This window comes from Muscardinus avellanarius, assembly GCF_963383645.1.
Source record: "Muscardinus avellanarius genome assembly, chromosome: 11".
Lineage (NCBI taxonomy): Eukaryota > Metazoa > Chordata > Mammalia > Rodentia > Gliridae > Muscardinus > Muscardinus avellanarius.
The window spans coordinates 43,572,541-43,597,572 of NC_137797.1; the positions used below are offsets into that span (position 1 = coordinate 43,572,541).

The window sequence follows — 25,032 nt, forward strand, 5'->3', positions numbered from 1 at the left end:
TACATATTGATGAAATTACCTGTCTGCATCCACTGTCACATCATGAACACCTCTCTGAATGACATCCCTGGAAGATGCTGTGTCTGGTACTCGGTTCAGACTTCTGGTGTACAGGTTAAGCCCTCCATCTGTCATGTACCTGAAAAGAAGAGTCTAATTTAGCAACAGAAGATAAAATGACCACATCTGCATAATTTTCTTAATAAATGTTGTTTTAAGTTTTCAATTATTACTCAAAGTAAATTTCATTAATTCTTATCTTCTGTGTGAATATTAACTCACCAGGTAAACGTAAAATATTTAAGTTTTATTAAAAATCAATATTTCTTCCTTTAGCAACTAGCCTATTATAAAACCTATATTTTGGTTTTGTTATGAGAATTTTGAATAGGCTTGTAGATAATATTTTAATAATTCATTTTTTTTTTGGTATTGTGGATTGAATCCAGGAGCATCCTACTGCCAAGCTAGACCTTCAGCCCTTTTTATTTTAAAACCATTTCCCTAAGTTGCTGAGGGTTTTGCTAAGTTAATGAGGCAGGCCTCAAACCTGGGACTCCCCTGCTTACCATCCTAAGTACTAGGATTACAGGAATGTGTCACAGAACCAGAAATATAACTGTTACTAAATAAAAGTATGATCATTGCGCCAGGCATGGTGGTGCAGGCTTGTAATCACTGTACTTGGGAGGTGGAGACAGGAGAATCGTGCAGGTTTGAAGCCAACCTTGCTAGCTTAAGAGACCCTGTTTTCAAATTAAAAAATATAAAAAATAGGTCTAGGAGGGTAGCCTGGAGGTTCCATCCCCAGTAACACCAAAAAAAAAAGCATGATTTTATTTTGTAAAAACAATTTTTGGAGAGTCAAAGGTCAAAGTAAAAATGAAGCACTGCTTTACTTAAAGACCTTGCATCTCCTTGAATAATTCATAGCATGTAGCATGTAGGCACAGGTAAAAAAAAAAAAAAAAAAAAAAAAAAAAAAGACCCCAAAGGCACATTAAATGAAAAGGCAGATGAATACATGGGATTGCATGAAACTATCAAGTACCTCAACAGAGAGTTGACAGAATGGAAGAAAAATTTTGCCAACTATTCCTTCAATACAGGAATAATATATAGAATATACAGATAACTCAAGAAACTCAGTGATAAGAAAACAACCCAATCAAAAAATGGGCAAGTGAACTAAACAGTCACTTCACAAAAATTCAAATGGCCATAAACGTATGAAAAAAATTTTCAACATCCTTAGCAATCAGAGAGAAACAAATCAAAACTATCCTGAGATTTTTACCTAACTGTAATTCAAATTAAAATGATAATCATTGAGAGGATTCAAAATGGCGACTTAGGAACACAGCACTTCTCAGTAGCTGAAACAAATAAAGTTCAACTACTTAGAAAGCAGTGTCTTAATCAACAAAATAAATACATCCCAGGAACCAAAACAAATCCAGGTACCTTGGCGGAAACTCTGAACTCGAAGAAGAAGAAGAACAAAGATCGGGCACCAGACCTACTACAGATACCATCGGGACCCCAGCCAGCGGGCTGCTGGCGCGGGCTGCTTGCCCACCCAAACTGCACTCCTGAGCCCTGACTGAAATCACCGCGGCAAGATAATCTGAGACTGAAAACGGACATAGAGCCTCATCTTAAGCAGCGAGCAGCACCCACGTCAGAATTCTGTGTGCTCACCAGTGACTAGATCACAACAGCACAGAGACTCCCACAGACGCCTGAACCAAGGAAGCCAGGTATCTGAGTGCGTCCAGGGAAAGTACGGGTACTAGCATGCGCCCCAGGTCCAGCACTGGCCCGGGGCATCTGTCCCACGCCTCAGAACCCAGCACTGTCCTCACGCACCCTGTCTGCACCCCAGATCCCCGCTAGTAGTCAGTGCCTGCTCCACCCCCACCCCAAATCAAAGCCTACCTTGTGTGCCTAGCCCCTGGCCCCGACTGGAGCCCAGACACCCACCTTGCCAGAGCCCTGCTTTCCAGGCGGTGAAAGCTCTGTGCACCCATGAGATCTCCTCGGGCCCCCAGCTTCTACGGCCCATGGGAAGCAGAGATCATTGCTGGACACCTCACAGCATCAGACTATACAACCCAGGTCATGAATGCTAGGAGAGACTAGTACGACGTGATTCAGACCCTGGAAGAAAATAACTTCCAACCCAAACTAATCTATCCAGCAAAACTACTATTCAAGAACAATGGTGAAACCAAAGTCTTTCAGGATAAACAGAATCTCAAAAAATTCATGAATTCAAAGCCAACACTAGAGAAAATTCTTAAAGAAATAAACCATAAGGAAGAAAAAAGAAGCAGACTTCAGAATCAGAGAACAGAGGAAGTTAATAAGTGGGCCATTTAAGTAAAGAAGAAAGATCAAACCACCCAAGAGTAAACAGAACATAAAATGGCAGAAAACAAAAATCATATTTCAATAATATCTCTTAATGTCAAAGGACTTAACTCACCAATCAAAAGACATAGACTGGCAATGTGGATTAGGAAGCATAATTCAAATATATGCTGTCTGCAAGAAACTCACCTTACAGCCAAAGACATTCACAGACTGAAAGTGAAAGGATGGAAAAAGATATACCATGCCAACGGTGACCAAAAAAGAGCAAGGGTAGCAATCCTGATATCCAACAAAACAGATTTTAAACTAAAACACATCAAAAGAGATAAATCAGGGCACTTCCTTTTATTAAAAGGAAGAATACACCAAGAAGATATAATGATATAAATATTTATGCCCCAAATGTGGGTGCAACCACATTTGTAAAACAAACCCTTCTGGACATAAGATCTCAAGTAGACCCATATAAAATAATTCAGGGAGACTTTAATATGCCTCTCACACCATTGGATCGATCTTCAAGGCAAAAGATGAGTAAAGACGCTTTAGAACTAAAGGAAACCATAAACCAAATGGACCTAATAGACATTATCAGATTATTTCAACCAGGAACTACAGAATACACATTCTTCTCAGCAGTCCATGGAACCTTCTCCAAAATAGACCACATCCTGGGACACAAAGAAAATACCAGCAAATTCAAAAAATGTAATATAATTCCTTGCATCTTTTGAAACCACAACGGAATAAAAGTAGAAATCAACAACAGGAAACTCGAAAGGAAGTATTCAAATTCATGGAGAATGAATGATACACTATTGAATGACGAATGGGTAAGAGCAGAAATTAGGGAAGAAATAAAGAAATTTATGGAAACAAATGAAAACAGAGATACAACCTACCAAAATCTATGGGACACCATGAAGGCAGTATTAAGAGGAAAGTTTATAGCATTGAGTGCCCACATAAGAAGGACAGAGAACCACCAAGTAAAGAACCTAATGACACAACTCAAGGACCTAGAAATTCTGCAACAGTCTATTCCCAAAGCCAGCAGAAGGCAAGAAATCACTAAAATTAGAGCAGAAATAAATGAAATAGAGAACAAAAAAACAATTCAAAGAATCAATAAAACAAAAAGTTGGTTCTTTGAAAAGATTAATAGAATTGATAAACCCCTGGCCAACCTAACCAAAAGAAAAAGAAAATCAACTCAAATTATCAAAATTAGAAATGAAAAAGGAGATATCACCACAGATAGGGTAGAAATTCAAAAGATTATCGAAACTACTTTAAAAATCTATACTCCAATAGACTTGAAAACCTGGAAGAAATTGATAGATTTCTAAGCACAGTTAACCTTCCTACACTCAGCCAAGAGGACATAGCAAGCCTAAACCAACCAAGAACAACCAAAGAAATAGAAATGTCAATAAAAATTCTTCCACGAAAGAAAAGCCCAGGCCCAGATGGGTTCCCAGCTGAATTCTATAAAACTTTCAGTGAACAACTAATACTAATACTTCATAACATGTTCCGGGAAATCAAAAGAGATGGAACTCTCCCAAATTCCTTTTATGAGGCCAGTATCACATTAATCCCCAAACCAAATAGAGATACCTCAAAAAAGGAAAACTACAGACCAATATCCTTAATGAACATAGATGCAAAAATTCTAAACAAAATACTAGCTATACGCATTCAAAACTATATCAAGAGAATAATACATCATGACCAAGTCGGTTTAATCCCAGAAAAACAAGGCCGGTTCAATATACGCAAATCAATACATGTTATTCACCACATAAATAGAACCAAGAACAAAAACCACATCATCATAGCAATAGATGCTGAAAAAGCATTTAACAAAATCCAACACCCATTTATGTTAAAAACACTGCAAAAAAATTGGGATAGAAGGAAAGTACTTCAACATCATTAAGGCAATATACTGTAAACCCAAAGCCAACATTATATTGAATGGGGGAAAACTGCAAGAATTTCCTCTAAAGTCAGGAACAAGACAAGGATGCCCACTGTCACCACTCTTTTTCATATAGTCCTTGAGACTCTTGCTGCAGCAATCAGACAAGAGAAGGAAATCAAAGGAATTCACATAGGAAGAGAGGAATTAAAATTATCCTTATTCGCAGATGACATGATCCTTTATCTGGAAGACCCAAAGAAGTCAACCAAAAGACTTCTGGAGCTGATTAACAAATTCAGCAAAGTTGCAGGTTACAAAATCAACCTAAAGAAATCAGTGGCTTTTCTTTATGCCAACAATAAATCCACAATGAAAGAAACAATAACCTCAAAACCAATAAAATACCTAGGAATAAACCTAACCCAAGATGTAAAAGACCTCTACAACAAAAACTATAAAACATTAAAGAAAGAAATTGAAGAAGACCTTGGAAGATGGAAAGATCTCCCATGCTCATGGATAGGCAGAATAAATATCATCAAAATGGCCATTCTGCCAAAACTGATCTATAGGTTCAATGCAATTCCCATTAAAATACCAGTGACATTCTTCAGAGACCTAGAAAAATCAATCATGAACTTCATATGGAGAAAGAAAAGACCTAGAATAGCCAAAGCAATTCTCAACAATAAGAAACATGCAGATGGCATTACAATCCCAGACTTCAAACTATACTATAGAGCAATAGTAGTAAAAACAGCATGGTACTGGCACAATAACAGATATACTGACCAGTGGATTAGAATAGAAGATACAGAAACAAACCCACACATCTTTAGTCAATTAATCTTTGACAAAGGGGCCAAACACATACGCTGGAGAAAAGACAGCCTTTTCAAAAAGTGGTGCTGGGAGAACTGGCTAACCATTTGTAAAAAGATGAATCTAAACCCCTATATCTCACAAAACACAGGAATCAACTCAAGATGGATCAAAGACTTAGAAATTAGACCTGAGACTGTGAAGTTAGTAGAAGAGAGAATAGGTTCAACACTACAACATATTGGCACAGGCAGCAACTTTCTCAACAAAATCCCCAAAGCTCAAGAAATTAAAGCAAGAATAAACAAGTGGGATAACATCAAACTAAAAAGTTTCTTCTCATCAAAGGAAACTATCAATAACCTAAAGAGGAAGCCTACAGATTGGGAAAGGATCTTTACCAGCCACCATTCTGATAGGGGGCTAATATCCAGAGTATACAAAGAGCTCAAAAGACTCTACACTAGCAAAACAAACAACCCAATCAAGAAATGGGCAAATGAACTAAATAGACACTTCACAACAGAAAAGATACAAAGGGCCAATAGATACATGAAAAGATTTTCTTCATTACTGGCCATCAGGGAGATGCAAATCAAAACTACACTGAGATTCCATCTAACCCCAGTCAGAGTGGCAAGCATAAAGAAATCAAATAACAACAAATGCTGACGAGGATGTGGGGAAAGAGGATCTCTTTTACACTGTTGGTGGGAATGCAAACTAATTCAACCACTATGGAGATCTTTGTGGAGATTCCTAAGAAAGGTGGGAATAGATCCACCATATGATCCAGCTATACCACTCCTGGATTGAATTCAGGAAAATACAGCAACATATGCATACCTATGTTCATAGCACCACAATTTATAATAGCCAAAATATGGATCCAACCCAGACCACCATCAACAGATGAATGGATAGCAAAACTGTGGGAAATACACACAATGGAATTCTATTCAACCATAAAGAAGAACAAAATTATATCATTTGCAAGAAGATGGAAAGCCCTGGAGAACATTATGTTAAGTGAGATCAGCCAAGCACAGAGGAGAAGGTACATATGTTTCCTCTAATATGCCCAAACTAGGAAACACAGAGGATACCAGTGGGACTCCAGATAATGGAGGAGAAATACTAGCAAAGTTTGAATGGAAAGATAGGAGAGGAGGAAGGCTAATCTTGATTAATGAGAGTCTACATCTGAACATGTGTAAAATTATGAATAAGACATGGTTAACCTAGACAACCATTGGTGGGACAGGGGAAAGGAAAATTTGGGCGGGGGGGAGAGGGCACCAAATATAGTTTAAATGTATACTATTTATGTTCAATAAAAAAAATGTTAAAAAAAAAAAAGAAATCATGACGTTAAAGACCATGCAAAGCTGTTTAAGTTGAAGGACCCAGTGGACTCTCACTTTCTTTGAGATCTTGCCCTCACCCAGCTGTTATCATTAAACAGGGAGGCAGATCCTGATAGTCATGATACTGTTAGGTAATGTTACTTCCTTGGCTATTAATTAATAAGAATGTTTAATTTACTATCCTATGTGGAAATTATCTGATTTCTTTCACTCTGATGTTTGAGATTCTATTTCTGGAATTCACTAAAAGAGGAAAATTATCCTTTAAAATTTTTGTTCAATCCTACTTTTTAAAAACATCTTGAGAGACTTCCGGGAAGATGGCGACCGAGAAAAGCGGGGCTTAAGAGCCCCGCTAACAACCAATCTCCATTACCACAAAATCAGCGCCTTTCATAGCCAGAAAACATCATCACCAGAGAAACAAAAAATTCACCAGGCTCCAGAGAGAAAGCGGACTGAGAACAGAGCTCAGAGCCACAGAGGAGATACACCGGCCTCACGCCCGAGGACGGCAACAACGCCATACTGCGGGCAGCAGCGGCGAGTTCACTGGACGGCTACAGCAAGCCGAGGTGAGCCGCTGCGGAACAGCCAGGCGGGATTTTTCAGCACAAGGAGCATCTAAAGCTCCCAGTGGCTGAGCTCAGCACACGCTTCAGGGACTCAAAGTGGAACTCAAAACCAAGAAGAAATAAGCCAGCCTCACGACCGAGGGCGTAGCAGCGGCGCCATATTGCCACCGGCGGCAGCAGCAGAGAATTCACCGAGTCCAGTACAGCTACATCTGCGGACTCAAGAACAGTGAGTCAAATTGCGGGCCACAGAGGAGAAATCCCACTACTGTACTCCCTGGGACTTGACCAGTGGGGGAGTGGCGGTGGCAGAGATATCACACCATAGGAAAACGTGCAACCTGGCACCCCCCATAGTTTAAAGCAGCCTCTTTCGACTCCCTGGGTTGGAGACTCTGTGATACAACCCAGTAAAGGAGTAGTGGGATCTGAGATACTACAGACTTGCGATCCAGAACACCTTAAGTGAAGTCATAGTGACCAAAGGGAAGAACCCAGAGAAGGCACAAACTTCCGAAATCATGGGAAAGAGGAATAACACTGGAGCAATGAATGCCCACAACCCCACAACATCAGAACCCGATAAAACAGAAAATCAGAGATTTCTAGATCAAATCAGGAAAATAACTGTAGAAATAATAGAGGTGCTTCGAAAAGAACTCAGAGAGAGCCAAAAAGAGATAAAGGATGCAATTAATGAAGGAAAGGCCTCAATTCAAAGCACAAACAACTGATTAGACCACATGGAGAACAGAATCTCGCTCTTAGAAGATGATCATTCCAAAAATGAACGCATAGTTTCTAATCTAGAAAAAAATATCCAACAGCAGGAATCTGACATTGAAGAAATATGGGCCCATCTTAAGAGAGCTAACCTAAGAATAATTGGAATAGAGGAGGGAAAAGAAAGTGATACCAAAGGGATCAACAATCTCTTCAAGGAAGTAATAGCAGAAAAGTTTCCAAACATAGAGCAAGAGGTTGATACACAGGTCCAGGAAACTTATAGAAGTCCCTTTAGACAGGATCAGAGAAGAGGATCCCCGTGCCACATAATTGTCAAAATGACCAATGTGGAAGCCAAGCAGAGAATCTTAAAAGCAACAAAAACAAAGGGCCAAGTGCAATTCAGAGGCAAACCAATTAAAATCACTCCAGACTTCCCAAACCAAGTCATGAGAGCCAGAAGGGCTTGGAGTAACATATTCCAAGCTCTGAAAGAAAACAACTTCCAGCCAAAAATTTCCTACTCAGCAAAACTTTCTATCAAATTAGATGGAGAAATAAGAAGCTTCCATGACAAACAGAAACTGAAGGAATTTATGTCTTCAAAACCAGCGCTAGAGAAAATACTCAAAGAGATTAACTACAAAGAAGAAATAAGTAACACACACCAGAACCAGAGAAACAAGATTTTCCATTCAACAGTCAACTAAGATTGGTTATCTGTGGAGATTCATTATTTATGTTAGTCTTTTACCTATCTCTAAATTGTATTGTTTGCCTTTATTGTTGTTAATTTTTAGGATTTCTAGTTGGAATATTACTATACCTTCAGATATAGCATTTGGAAATATTTTATCCAATTCTATTAGTAACCTTTAACTCTGTTTACATTGTCTTTGGATATACAATATTTTTTTTCATTTTTTAGGGAGTTTGTATATTCTTCTGTTGCCTGTGCCATTGAAATCATATCCAAGAAATCACTGCCAATTTCAATGTTATGAGGTTTTATGACCCAGATTTTCTTCTAAAAGTTTATAGTCTTAAGATTTATATTTAGGTCTTTTATCTATTTTGAGTTAATACTTGTATATGGGATTAGGTAAGGGTCCAATTTTATTCTTTTCCATGTAATTATTATTTTTCAACAATATTTAGTTAAAAGATTATTATTTCCACCACCAAATGTTCGTGGAAACCTTGTCAAAAATAACTTGACAATATAGGGAAGAATTTAGCTCTAGGCTTGTATTTAACTCCAGTGGTTTATATATCTGCCTTTAGAACAGTACTACACTGTTTCAATTATTGTAGCTTTATATGGTTTGGAATCAGAAAATATATATCTTCTAGCTTTGTTCTTTTTCAAGATCGTTTTGGGTATATAGAATCCATATTCCATATTAGGATAAATTTTTTTCTGAAAAATAAATATATAAATATATGATAGTTTCACCTAAAAAAATAGAAAAAAATATTCTCTGGTAAGAAAGAAAGCAAAAAGAAATATTGAAATGTTATCTTTAAGTCATCAAAAGCTTGGTATCAGACAAATGAAACTGTTATGTGAGATTATCATTTTTAATTTTGGATAAATTGCTATAATACTAGATGTCAACCACTAAGCCAAGCATGGGAAGGAGGGAATGGGGAGAGAATGGGGTGGGGATTGGGTGGGGGCTGACTGGGTGATGTGTGCATGTATGTCTACAAAAGTTTGTATCCCACTATGATGTATGAATACAGTGCACCAATAAAAAAAATTTTTTTTTAATTTTAAAAATAATCTTGATATACAAATCTTTTACCATAGCAATAGCATATATTTATCTTAAAAGGTTTATAGTAAAATATATCATCCTTATACAAAAGAGTATTTAAACATATGCAGATATATAACAAATAATAAATAACATAAATTTTCCTGTACTTATTACCAGGCTTCAAATATGGAAAATGTTAAAAATATATATCATTTCTAATATCATCAATGTCCCTACAATCCCAGTCACATCCCCAAAACTCACTTCCAGAGCTGTCCACTGGAGCCAGGTGTGGTGGCGCACATTTGTAATCCCAGTGTTTGGGAGGCTGAGACAGGAGGATCACACAGGTTCGAAGCCAGCCTCAGCTACTTAGTGAAGCTCTCAGCAAATTAGTGAGACCCTGTTTCCAAATAAAATACAAAGTGGGTCTGGGAGTATAACCCGGGGGTAGAAAGCCTCTGGGTTCCACCCCCAGTACCACCAAAAACAAACAAACAAAAAAAAACAGAGATGTCCACTGCCCTGAATTTTTTTATTAATCACCATTTTTTCTTTGTCTTTTTCCGCATGGCTATACCTCTCAAAAATCCTACTGTTTAGCACTGTATGGTTGTGAACTGATATAAATCTAATATTATGGTATATTATTTTTGTGACTTATTTCACTAAAAATGACATTTTTGCAACTCACGTATTATGATGCTAAAAACTGTGTTAATCATTTTAGGGTTATCTTACTCCATTTTTTAAATGCACTATAGTTTTTAACTAATTTATGTATCATGAGTGTGGGCACTGTGAGGTCTGACTGAGGCCTGGTCAGAGGAAGTCAAGAACAGGATTTTAGGAAGGTGGGAAAATACCTCTGACTATCCCACTTCTCTCAGCCCCATAAATTTACCTGGCCTGGCCTGCTGTTAAACAAACCAGTCAGGACAATACATGACTGCCTTGCTCTCCTTCCCTCCTAAAGCCCCATAAAAAGCCCCTAGTCTGTAAGGAAGGGTGCTCATGACTCCCATGTATTCTCTCCCCCAATCAGGCCCCCTCCCAGGTTCACTCCAATTAAAGAGCCTGTTCTGGTCTATAGAGCTATGTTTTTCTTTATCTCTATATTTTCTATAATTTGGTGCCCAAACCCCAGAGGGTAATGTCAGTCAGGTGTCATGCCTGAGGAGATTTCTGGCTGTCCACCCTTAAATGAACCAGTACCCCCCTCCATTCCTTTCTCTCTCACGTGGCTCCAGACTAGAATGCCATTTTTCTGGTTTCAGATTCAGTTGCCCAATACTCACCAGATTTGTTGTTGGTAAGTTTTGTCTCCATAAGCCTCTTGTAGGTACCCAGGAGGCTTCAGAGTTCCCCATACCACCCCTGGCTTTAAGACTACCACCCCCCAGGGTTCTCCACATCACCCCCTGGTTTTGGGATATACCTGCTGAGTTTCCTGCATCAGTCCCTGGAACTCCTCCCTCTGACAAAACAGAAGTTTGGGGATTCTCACCTTTCTCTTTCTGATCCTGGAGTCTACTTAGTGCATGGCCCATCTGGACTCTGCAGCTTTGAAAAAGCCATACTTGTTTTCTGGCACCTTGTTTACCAACCTATAGGTTCCAAAACCTCTAAGATACCCCTAAGTCACCACTGGCATGCCTTTTAACACATTTTTCTACCTTGGGACTAAAAGGGGAGCTTAAGCCAAACTGCCTTATTTTTTTATTGTATTATACCCTGGCCTCAATCAAGACTGAAAAATGAGAGCCAATGACCTGAAAATGAGACACTTGACCCTCAAATTTTACAAGATTTAGATAACTTTATTATTTGGACTGGCAAGAGGCAAGAGTCCTATTTACTTGGTTTCTTTGTACTCTGCCCCTGGCCCTCTCTCTGTAAAGATTGCTGGCTGTCCCAGGTTCTCATCCTGAATGCTAGGCTTCAAGAAAGAAATTCCTCTTCAGATTCCTACCTCCCTACCTTACTGTTCCTTCCATTCCAATGCCACCCCATGTGCCACCCCCAGGGAACTCCACACCCTCCCAGTTCTTCCTCAAGCTCCTCCCCTATCTTGCCCTCTAATTTCCCAGATCAGCAGCCCCTACTGGTCACTTCAGCCTGGCCATGCACTTCTTCGCTGGGCACCTTGGCCCTTCTTCCCCACACCCGTGCCCATACCCTCCACCTCCAGGCTCAATGCCATGGAGCTCACTGTTGCATTGATTGCATCGGTACCAGGCCGGTACCAGTCATGCTGCTTTCTGTACCTCTGCCCCCCGCACTATTTTTCACCCCAGCCTCCATGGCCCTGCCTTGCTTTAGCTGCTACTGTGCAACCAGCTGGCTAAAAAAACCAAAACAAAAGAACAACTTCCCCTTTCTCTCCACCTTGCACTCACTCTGGTGCCATCATGCCTTTGCATGAGATCTCTGGCCCAGGGAATCATCTATGTTCACTTGCCTTTCTCCATGAATGACCTTTCGAGAGTGAAAGAGCGATTAGGTTTGTTCTCTGAGGACCTCACTAAATTTTTCAGAGGCTTTCTTCTAGTATCTGAAAATTACAATTTAACCCAGGGTGATATTCATATTATGCTTGCATCTACCCTTACCCTGGAGAAAGCAAAGCTCATCTGGCATGCTGCCATAGCCCATGCAGATGACCTCCATTAACAGGCCATGAAACTTAACCTGTGGTGCTGATGCTGTTCCTACAACATGTCCTAATTGGATATAACAATAGGGTAATAACTATCTAAGCTGTAGAAATTACATAATCTCCTGCCCATAAAGAGGTAAATTATAAGATTAGAGAAGTCACACCAGACCATACTGAAAATCCTGCTTTTTGTCCTGCCTCTATGAAGCAATGATAAAATATACCAAAAATGAGCCCACAATCCACAGGAGAAAAACATTTTTACATCTTTTATTTCACTATCTGCTTCTAATATTAAAAAAAAAAGTTATAGCAGATGGAAGCAGGTCCTTAAATTGCCCAAGAAGTTCTCCTAAAGGAGCCTGTAGGCCAGACGTGATGGTGCATGCTTTTAATCCCCACGCTTGGGAGGCGGAGACAGGAGGATCTAGCTGGTTTAAGAGACCCTGTTTCCAAATAAAAATATAAAATAGGTCTGGGAGTAAGCCCAGAGGTAGAAGGGTTTCCAGGAACCCCAGTACCACCAAAAAGAAGGGAGCCTGTAAGGTCTTCAACATTTAGAAAGAGGAACAGCAAAACCAAAAAGAAAGAGATTTGCACCTAAAATATCAGATGCCTGCCTAGGCAGTTCAGAGACAGAGAGACCTTCTTTAATAGCTTTATCAAGCTGCTGATTGACAAGGTCCAGAGTCCAACCCCCCCCCCAACATATACACACATACACACTTCTGGTGAGCCCATGGAATCCCAGGTAAAAGGGACAGTTTCTGGTAAGATTATCTCTGAAGTCTTCTGGATACTAGGGTGAGTTTATCTGTTTTAACAGAATTCTCTGGACCTTTTCTCCCTTTACTCTGTTGTTAGAGTAAAAAGAATACCAGAATACCAGAAGAAACCTCAAAAGACCCCACCCCTATTTGTCCATTTTGAAAAAAAAAAAAAAAAAAAACCTCCCTTCTACCTTCCTGGTGATTCTACAGTGTCCTATACCTCTTATGGGCATGGACTTAGTTCACAAATTGGGTACATCCATATGACACCATAGTGTTACAGAAAGACACCCTTATATTATCTTACAATTATTTATACCACTACAAGTGAGAAATAATGTAGCCCAAAATATTCAGGCCCAAATAAATCCAGAAATATGAGACACAAAATCCCCCAAAAGAGCCATTCACCATACACTGACAAAAATCTCATTGAGAGATCCTTCTTGCTCCATCATTGTTCCTCAATACCCATTAAGCCTAGCCAGTCTTTGAGTGCTCCAGCCTATTATTTTCTGTCTTATATTCATTCAACTCCTAATCCCTACTGATATTCCCCACAATACCCCTATCCTTCCTGTCAAAAAAAAAAACTTGATGCCTCCTTTTGCTTAGTGTAGGATCTTCAACGTGTGGTGGCCAGGAAATTAAGCAAATGGACAGTATGAGTTACACAGATTTACTGGGTTGGACTACAGAGCAATATACTACCAACATATTGGAGAACAGTATTGGGGTTTAGACTAAGTCTCTTCAGGTCTGATTGATTGAAGGGTCTTTCTAAAAAAAAAAAAAAAAAAAAAAAAAAAAAAAAGGCCTGCCACAGAAGCCTTGTGGGAGGACGATTCAGGTGAGTTGCTGGGCATGTCCAGTGTTGGATTCTATCCATGTACTATGAGTAATTGTGAGGATGGGTGTAGAGGAAGAGTAAAGAAGACATCCTTTAAGTCTAATACAAGAAAAAAAGTGGTGAATGGCAGGAAGCAAGATAAGAGAGTATATGGGTTAGGTATTGCTGGCTGGGTGGAAATTCTTCTATATTTGCATAGCATAAAAGCCAGGCCCTAGGTCTCCTGGCCCAGATAGCTGAGGACCAAAACGTACCTGTCACTTACCTATCAAAACAATTAGATTCCATATATCAGAGATGGCCACTCTGTTTAAAGATCTTGGCTTCTGCTACCTTATTAATCCCAGTGGCAAAAAACTAACCTTTTACCATGCCCTTTTGGTGTTGTCATCTCAAAACTTACTGATATGCTTAGTCACAAAGCTCTTAACACTGTTTTAGACTTCCACATACAAACCCTCCACTCCACTCTCCTTCATCTTGAAATTTTCCTTTGCAATATATCCCCCTTTAAACCCTGATATCCTTTTGCCCCCCCAAACCCTCAGGAGAAAATGACCAACATAACTTTTCAGAGATTATTGACTTTCTCTGACCACCTTCCATCATATAATCACCACCTATATTCTGGGGCATGGGATTGGTTTGTTGATGGGAGCATATCAAGGGACCTCCTAACTGCTGGATATGACATATTGAAAGTCATCATAACCACGATCAATGTAATTCACCTAGGAGGTTAACTGAGGCTTTCCCCTTACCCCCTTACATCACTTTCCAACAAGCCGAACTCATAGACCTAACTTGAGCATTCACCTTAGCAAAAAATTCTATAATCAATATCCTAAATCTAGAGGAAGTAAGGTCTTTTAACCACTAAAGGAAGTTCTATACAAAATCAAAAATTAATTTATCACCTTCTCCAAGCAACTCTCCTACCAAAGGCAGTGGCCATTATCCATTATAAGGACACCAAAAGATAAAGGATATATCTTCTCAAGTAATTGAGAGGTAGATAAGCTATCAAGATTAGCCACTACCTATTTCCAATGATCCTAGCCTCACCTTCTATTCCAATTAAATATTCCCCAGAACAAGAGAGCCAAGTTAAGGCTCCCAGAGCCCACTTCCAAGATGCTTACTGGTATATAGACATACTTTTTCCAGAGCTCCCAAGATCATTTTCTCACCAATTTATATAATCCATTCCATGCTGGCTCCTATCATATCCAAAAATTATTAGAACTCCATCCCTACCTCACACCTGAAATAAAAAAGCAGATAAAAGATATTATCAAAGCCTGTAGTATCTGCAACAGTCCTCAATCTCCTCTACCCTAAGAACTCTGCCCTTCCCCACTCACCACGCCTGAGGTCACCTACCAGAAGAAGACTGGCAAAGAGACTTTACCCACATGACCCAGTATAAAATGTAAAATAGCTTTTAGTCTTAGTAGGTACCTTTTTGGGGTGGGTTGAGGCCTTTCCAACTACCACCAAAAGAGCCTCAACTGTTATTCATCAGCTTACCTCTAGTACAATTCCCAGATTTGGCATACCAAATTGAATCCAGTCCAATAATGGACCCAAGCTCACCTCAGAAATCACTCAAAGCTTGGCTAAAACTCAGGGTATAACTTGGCACTTCAACATTTCTTATAAACTCTATCATCAGGAAGGATTGAAAGAATGAGCAGAATATTAAAAAATACCCTAACCAAGCTTTCCCAACAAATTTATATTGAATTTATCACCCTCTTTTTCTTAGCCTTCCTAAAACTACGAACACTTCCCTGAAAACTCATAATAAACAATTTTGAAATAATGTATGGGAGACCTATTGCGCCATTTAGACTTCAGCACATCCAGGTCTTACCTTCCATACCTCTACCCTTCCTCAGCCCTCTCCTCCACTAACTTCATTCTGCATAATGGAAACACAAAGATTCCCATCTTCCCCAACACTTCCCCTTGAGATACTTGGTCCTTGGCTTCACATGGACTAAACCATGAGCCAGCAAATCTTCCTTCACCTAAGTTACGTGGTCAAGTCTTTAGATTATATCTGTGAAAATGCTGCCTAGTACAATACCACATAGTTTTAAGTAGCTTTATAACTTAAAATCCTTTATTTCAATAAAAAGAAATGTTATTTATGAACTTTACTAATATATGGTATTTTTACATAAACCAATGGACATGAAATGGCACCTAGGCTTTTTGTAATGTACAAGTCCCCAATTACTACATAGGTAGTTCATATTGTTGCTTTATTATATGTCATTCATGTTTTATCTATGAAACTTTTGTTAATGTGCTCTGCTCATTTTTTACTGGATTCTATTTTGTAGTGTTGAGTCTTTCTTTCCTCACCAATCCTTCTCTAGTTATAGTTTATTACTTCACTGAGGTTCAATTCTGACAGTTTGGTCTTACTTGTATGTATGTGATATTAATTTCTCAGAATAAAAGGAAGCTTGATTTAAATAGCTTCCTGCATCCAAACAGCAGCTGCTTTTATTATTTTTGTAGAGCTTAAAAATTATGTAGCTTGTTTTCTGAGACATTCAGATTATGTTCCCATTACCACTTTTATCAGGACCTTTTCTACTTTCACCTTTATTTTTAGCCACATCCTGTTCAATTTTGTTTTATTCCCAGAAGTTATCCTTCTTTGCTGGGTCCTATCCTGGAAGAGGATGGTGGATGGGCCCTTTTTATAGTTCCCAAGAACTAGACTGCTCCATTCCCATTACAGGTGACCACAGACTTCACACCTAAGGTTAGTCAAGTGCTCAAAACCTTTCCTAGCATCAGCCAATTTTTGTGTGTGTTCTACACAGTTCCTGTGCTATCCAGTGTCACATTGCTACCCTCTGTTTCTTCTTGCATCAATGCTGATAACGTGCTGGGCTTCTGGCTACTGGCTGTTTGCCTCCAACTGCTTATACTTGAGAGTTAAGACAGCATCTTGTCATAATCCCCATTTTTAGTATGTAATTATCATGTATTTTTGGCTCTGCTTATGTCTTGCTCCAGTGTGTACTCTGCAATATCAAGACACACTGACCCAATGATATTCCCTACATGTCTATGTGCACAGCTTTCTCTCCTAAGAATAAGGAGAGAAACAAAGATTCTCAAAAGTCAGTTATTATTAATTATTATCATAATTTTCTTAGCACATTTATCTAAAGGAGAGTTTTCATGTTATCTATGCTGATATAAAAATTCTTGGAATGAGTATGTATAGATATGTATACATATATTATGTATATATATTTAGTATATATTTTATATGCATATATATTATATACATATGTAACAGAATATAATACACATATTATATATATATATGTATATATATATCAGAACATTGTCTAGAATGTAACAAGTACTATGGAAATATTGACAATATTGACTATATTGATTAGTACTGCCAATAAACTTTCTGTATTCACCAAAAATGGCTCATATCTTGAATATGATATGAGAGAAATAATTAAGATTAGGAATCTGTGGTTCACAAGGCAGATAGTCCTAACTCAGCTCATATCCCCCATCTTTCCATGATTATGCAGATATCAGTCATTCAGGGTTTTTAAAAGAGAAATGAGGAAGGACCAAGGCAGACGCAGGATTATAATGTATCCCCCACCTTAATTTTAAATTCCATGTTTGAGAATTTTTAGATTATTTTGGGTCATGTGATTTAAGTAAAGCTTAAGTTTTATATTGTGTGCTTTGCCCAACTGTTTAGCACCATGACATCTAAAGGTAACTTTAATTTCTGCCCAATTAAAATGTATAATTTTTGTTTTAACTTTCCAGAGTTTTCCTATTCTGCTTTAGAAATGAAGAATTTTTCTGACTCATTATAAGAGGTCTTCCTCTGACTAATTCCTAATTACTGACAGATTCACATCCCCAAGAGTGTGAAGTAATTTCAAAAAGAGAAGAAAGAGATAAGCCTTTGCATGCTTCAAGAAATTTTGAATTCTCAGAATGCCAATCAAGTATTTTTTTTTATTTCTACCTAGAGAACATGAAAAAATAAAATTTCATTCCCATTTTCATGGACTTAAATGACATTCTTATGATTACAAGAGGAAAAAAAACTCCTAAAACATACATTGTTATTTACTATTGTATCTATTACAAAACTTTTGTCCTTTTAATCAGTAAGAAACTTTTAAAAATCATGAAGAGAAAATCAACTTTGTGATTCAGTATTTTTTATGAGTTGTAGCACAGACATTTCTAAGCCAGTTTTCTTACTTAGAGAAAATATCATCATTTAGTTTTGCCCTGATTTATCTCTGGACCTTTCATCTCTCCATGTTTAAATTCTCAGTTGAGATGTTGGGCTACTTCCCACAGATGCCTACAGTGGCACACTATGTACACTGGTGAGCCAGTACAGAGCATCCTGGGCATCCTTTGTAATACCCTCCAGTTACTCCCAAGCTGAGACCAGCCACATCCCCTGCTGACCTTGTTTAGTCATCTTCCACACATGGAATAGAACTGAATCACATTTCAAGTTTTAGTCTCCTGTGCTGTACTATGGAAAGACAAAGGCCATGCAATACCTCCAGAGGAAATTATCATATGGGATTTAGGGTATTTGTACATGGTCAGCAAAAAACATGTAGGCCACTAATACACATTTCTATAGACTTATCATTGAAACTATCCAAGGCCTCTAAAATCTGATAGGGAACAAAAGTGAAGAGATCCTGCAATCTGGATCAGATTTCAAATGAGGCATAAAATAGATAAGAAGGTGATAAAATCTAAAATATTTTTTCTTCTCAATAGTGAATCAGCAGATACTAGCAATCATTCATCAAACTAATTTTCTCCTCCTTCTGCACACACAGGAATCATGATTTCCTGCCTCTCAAGAAACACAGTTGTTTTGGACAAAGAAATGTAGGTATAATTCACCTTCAAAACATCCAGGCCTGTTGCAAACAAAATATTTTTTGCATCATTCTTCTTCATCTTTTGCCATTGCCTGTTGAATATCAATGTCTAGGGTGACATTGGAACCCTAATTGCATCATACCAGAATCACTATCCATCTTCTCCTCTGATTGATTGCAGGGTGGAGATTCCCCAACTCAAGTTCAAAAATACCAGTGAGGCTTTTATGTGAGGGAGAAACCAGCTCTTATTACTGAGAGTTTGAGATTTCTCTGTTATAGAAATTAGTATTAACTAATATAACTAGCATCCTGGAAAATGTAGAATGTCCCTTATATGTAGACATCAGTTGTTAAAAAAAAATGCCTTTAAAACCACTCCTCCTGGGTATTTTTCCAAAGGGGTTGAAATCAGAGAACGACAGTAACATATGCATACCCATTTTCATAGCAGCACAATTCATAATAGCCAAAATATGGAACCAACCTAGGTCTCCATCAACAGATGAGTGGATTGCAAAATTATGGAAAATACACACAATGGAATCCTACTCAGCAATAAAGAAGAACAAAATCATGTCATTCGCAAGAAGATGGAAAGACCTGGAGAACATTATGTTAAGTGAGATCAGCCAAGCACAGAAAGAGAAGGTACATATATTTTTTCTAATATGCCCAAACTAAAGAGTATTAGGAATACCAGAGGGACTCCAAATAATAAAGGGGAAACCTCAGCAAAGATAGAATGAAAGTATAGGAGAGGAAGAAGCCTGAGGTTGATTATTGGAGGAGCTACATTCGAATATGTGTAAAAGTATGGATATATCATGGTTAACCTGGACACTCATTGTTGGGAGGGAGTAAGAGAAAGCCGGGGTAGCGGGGAAAGAGGGCACCAAGCACAGTCTGAATGGATGCCATTTTCAATATGTTCCACATAAAAATTTAAAAAAATAAATAAAAAATAAAACAACTCTAGCCAGGTGTGGTGGCACATGCTTATAATCCTAGTACTTGGGAGGTTAATACAGAAGGATTGTGCAGGTTCAAAGCCAGCCTCAGCTATTTAGTGAGGCTCTCAGCCACTTAGTGAGACCCTGTTTCCAAATAAAATATATATAAAAAACAACTCCTTGACTAAGAATACTTGTGTGCATATATACACATGCATTTATCCATTTATTAAAATAAAAAGCACTCACACGAATACAAAAGCACTAGCAAGTGAATTGCATGTGGGCAGCACTGGGTTTGTATCATTCACTGCCGCATACTCAGTGACAATCCTGTTGCTCAAATCATAAGATGACCCAGACAAATATTTTAATATATATACATGCATGCATATATGCATAATTCAATTTATGATCTCTCTTATCTCTCTATTCTTTTCTCAATACTAGTTATTCCTCCATCAACTTACACTTTCTTCTGTTGAGATGGGATATACCTCTATCCTGGACACTATTTTTCCTATAAATGACATTTATATACCACTGTCTTCAATTCTGCATTTCTAACTCTAAGCTTACCATCTCCCTTTCACCACACATACACAAAAAGCTCCTTGTGCTATTTTCTCTAATGGTATACGTTTCTATCTCCTGTGCTCACAACCTAGGCATCTTGCCTAAATTCTTTGTCTCCCATATACACTCCTAAGTAGTCCATCATCATTTCTGCAATTTTTTCTTTCACAATGCTTTTCTAACCCATTATTTTTCTTCTTTTTCCTCTATCAATGCCAGTGCCACATTTCTGGCCCTTTGACTTTGAATCTGAGCTCCTACAATAACTCCTGAATCTAAGCCCAGAATTTCTCCCATCAATCCATTTGCATGTATCCACGAAACTGGTCTTTCAAAAATCATTACCACTTGATGTCCTTTAATGTGACTATTTCATAATCTCTAAGTAGTGGTTTCTATTGTTTGTAGTACACATTTAAATTTCTTATAATGATAATGTTGAAGCCTGTTTATGATAATCCCTATCTCTAAAATCATCTGTTTAAATAGTCACTTTCTATGCCTCTCAGTTAAAAGACACTAAATGTCATCTATAATGTTGAAGCCTGTTTATGATAATCCCTATCTCTAAAATCATCCATTTAAATAGTCATTTTCTATGCCTCTCAGTTAAAAGACACTGAATGTCATCTAATCCAACTGTACCTCTGCTTCTGAAAATTGTATTTTTGTCAAGTGAATTGAATGGCCTCCATCCTCATCATTTATACTTTTCTCACTAATATTCTCTTTTAACATGTTTTTCTTATTATAGCTATTTAAATAAATAAACAGAACTAAGCTCCTTTCTATTTGCTATAAGAATTTAGCTTTCTTCTTAGCTCAATTTTTGTCTATATGAAACTTTTGAAATTACTCACATGTTGTGCTGTCAATGTCCTTTTGATTTCTGATTTAAATCATGTGTAGGATATGCTATCACTCCCCACATAAGCATCTTACCTGAGTGTTAGTAAATATACCCAATTTTCCTCCTTAAAGATTCCATATATGTATGAGTATGCCTATTTTGGTAAAATGTATTAGTAGTCCCCAAATCAATACATGCAGCATCTTTACAGTCATTCACAGATATGTTCCTGAGGTTTCTAGCAGAGGTTACACAAGGTAACACTGAGAATGCATGTTTCAACTTTCCTATCTTAAAAACTGTCCTTGCCATGATCTATTTAGTGCCACTCTTCATAGGTATCTCTTTCTTGTTGTTGTTGTTGCAGATTTTGCTATTTAAAATGGGCCAGGTGTGGTGCTGAGGTACTATCTTGTGTTCTTGAGTGAAAGAAGGCTTTGGCATATCTTACAGAGAATATTTATGTTGGAGAAATTTTAATCAGGCATGAGTTAGAGTTGTATAGGAGTTTTATGCTTATGAGTCAAAGATTCAAAGATGTGTATTAAATAAGGCATATTCAAGGAAAAGCACACATAAAACAAGGTTATGTATCGATCAAATGAGAAAAACGTAACCAGAAGCTTGCAAGAACCTAAACCTATTATTTCCCTAGGAGCAATGGTTCAGAATTCACTAACAGAGTGTTTGTATGATTATAGACTGTAACTGCCATAGATAGTAAAATTGACTATAAGTACATATGTTTGTGCATATGTAAATATATGTATAAGGTTAAATAATCACTTAATATTTGAAAAGAGAATGCCCAAAAAACGAACACATGTATGACCCAATTTGAAGAAACTGAGATAGAAAAAAGAAAAGAGGGGGTGGAAAGTATAGAGAAGAAAGGGAAGGAAAGGATGAGGAAAGAGTATACCTTATTTATTTCTAGCTGCTGGGTATTCTTTCCTGGGCTATGTTAAATGCATACAAACATGATAAATGAGAACTAATAACAACCACAGTTCCATATGATACTAAGATAATAAATGTGGTGAGGAGGAGGAAGAGAAGGCTAAGTCTATCATTTATATTTACACTTACATTGCGTAAACTTACAGAAAAGTAAATATTTGGATGATTTATTTTATTCCTAACAACTTCATAAAGATATTGTAATTTTATACTTATTTCAGATAATAAAGGAATTTAGGTAACACGTTCCCAAGGAGTCTAGTGGTAGAAAAGGATTTAAATCAGGCATTCTGATCCCAGTGGCAACCAAACTGCAATCAATCCTAATCATAATTCTAAATTGTTTGATGCTCTGGTAGGGTAGATACCCAAAATGCACTGGTGTGTATCAGTACATCAAAGCAGAGCTCTAAGTCTAACCAAAATTAACTTTGTGTATAATTTAGGTCCTATCACTTTTTAAACATAAGCTTTTCATGAATAAAACAAAGGATTACCCATATTGAATAATGGTTTCATAAACTGGTCCATATGGATAGAGTAGGTCAAATCCCAGCCTCACAGGAAAAGTATAGGCAGAATTTATTGGAAAGCTTTATCATGAATTACAGAGCCTCAGTTTTGAAGTCACACATAACTGAGTTCTAATTCAAGTCTGTCCTTCTCTGTGTTATACAGTTGGGACCAATTAGACTGTCTCCTCATTTGCAAACATATATAAAGATATCCACCCTTTAGGGGCTGTTGGTAGTATGGAGCCTAAGTGAAACAATATATTTAAGGCACCTTAACAAGGATATGGTAGATCATAAGAACTGCTCAAAATGGCAATTAAGCACTGTCAATAGAAATTTTACTCAACTATCCTATTTCTTCCATCATCTCATCCTCTGATTAAACCCAATACTCCAGATTGCCAAAACACTCTTATGATTTTTATAATCACAATGGGTTTTTCAAATATAATAGGAAAGAAAAGGAAAACAAAGACTTAAGTTTTTTAAAGTCTGATACCATCAAAATTCTGAACATATTGAAACTTTCAACTCTCAAATGATTTTTCCCTCAATTCAAATTAGAAGTTCATAATTGAAGAGTGCTACAAAATATTCATTCCTCAAGGCAGTTAGAGGTAGACTGAGCCAAAAAAGAAAGTTAATCTGCTCGTCAAAACTCCTCCTGTCTCCTTCCCACGTTCTCCACTACAAAATCTGTTACTAAAGAGCATGTGAAAATCACTCTGAAAAACCCAGGCCACATGTGCTTCCCTATACTAGCCATAGAAAAACATACTGGCTTATAGTGAAGACAATCTATAGAAATCTTAACTATTTTACTTTTCATAAAGGAGCAGAAGAAAGGCCCCCAAACACCCCAGATAAACTCAGATTTCTCACACTTTGCAGTGACACTAAGAGTGAACTCCCATGGTCTCTTCACAGCTTAAGGATCCCAATGGACCATCTCATCTTCTCACACGGCATTGTTGAGGCCCGGGTCACTTACCCACTGTTGATGTCATCGGTCCTGAGACTTTTCCCAAGAATGTCACCATCACTCATATATCCACCGACATCCACCTCAGAAGACATGTCCAGGTCACTGCTTGCTTTCTCGCTCATGTCAATTTGTGACATGTTTCCCAGCCGTGAGACAGCAGCTCTGCGGAGAGGCGTCGTGTACATGAACCTCGAGGGGTCGGTGTGGATGAACCGGCTGGTACCACTGCGAGGGTAGCCAGCGCCCATGGAGGGAGCATCTCCGGCCTGCAGCCGAGGGCATGCCTGGCCCAGCCTCCAGGTCATGGGGGTGGGCCGACCCGTCAGGTTGGGTATGGTCCTCCCATTCACTTCTGTTGTCACAGTGCTATCAAATGTGGTCTCCAGGGTGCTGTCAAATAAATAAAATGGAGACATAACTATACTTTGGCTTAGTAGGGCCATTGCATTAAGACAGGGAAGACTGGAGTTGGATCCCATACTTCCCTGAAAGTAGAATTATTAGTTTATTTTGGGATTCTAATCACCACTGCATATGATAAATAAACCATGTGAAGGGACATTCATATGTAGTTGGGTTTTTTATTTGTTTTCAAAAGAAAGACCATCATCAGAATTTAGATAAAACAAAATACTTTTACACATTCCCAACAAACCCTCAACTTAATCCACTGTGACCTTCTCAGACCTATTTTAGAAATTAACTGCAATCATGCTTTAATGTCTTCTACTAATCCTTTTCCCTTTCAACTATAATTTCTGTCACTGGTCCATAAGACAGGAATAATAAAGCCTTCTAATACTCATGGGGGAGTTATAGTAGCTAAATCAGTTTGAGCTGGAAATTATACAGAAGAAATGGGTATGGGGAAGATTTCTTTATATATAATGGGAATTTTCCATTCAGGAATCGTTAGTACTTGATTGTCATGTAAAATTCAAGTGAGAAAATAGTAAAGGATAGATGAAAATTCTTCTGTATCATTGTAAGAGGAGCAAAATGACCTATTGTAATTATTGGCTCAAAGGTATGAAGACTTGAGGAAAACCTGTGGCTTATCTGGGTCCCACGAAGACTAGACATGGTCTCTTCCAAGTTCTGCCTCAGATCGGCTATATTTTTAACTGTTCTCATTCTTCTTGTTTCAGGATCTTCACCTAGAAAAGGGAGATAATAATAAACTTGTTATTCATGCCATTTACTCTTCTCAAGATAACTGTTAGATAGATAAGTAATTTAAACCTCTCTCCTTAGAACACACAAGTAGAAAGTTTCAAATAACTACTATCATCTAAAAATTATAAATCATTTTTATACCAAAAGAATGTGAACGGAAACAAGTTAACATCATGGGTAGTAACATTGAAATGGTGTAAACACAATAATACTTGTAGGTCTGTGACCCTCATCATTGCAAAGTTAGGGTACCT

The 25,032-nt window shown here is 37.9% G+C and overlaps 1 protein-coding gene across 3 annotated transcripts in view; it reads right to left on the bottom strand.

The window, feature by feature from the left end:
- NAV3 (neuron navigator 3) overlaps positions 1 to 25,032 on the bottom strand; it is a gene marked incomplete at both ends in the record, with an annotated part of 410,033 nt that overhangs the window by 154,137 nt on the left and 230,864 nt on the right. For all 3 annotated transcript variants that reach the window (XM_080705150.1, XM_080705149.1, XM_080705148.1), the window contains 3 exons: positions 20 to 139; positions 23,609 to 23,992; positions 24,651 to 24,759. In XM_080705150.1, the coding sequence (XP_080561276.1) occupies positions 20 to 139; positions 23,609 to 23,992; positions 24,651 to 24,759 (613 nt within the window). The remainder of the gene's footprint in view (positions 1 to 19; positions 140 to 23,608; positions 23,993 to 24,650; positions 24,760 to 25,032) is intronic.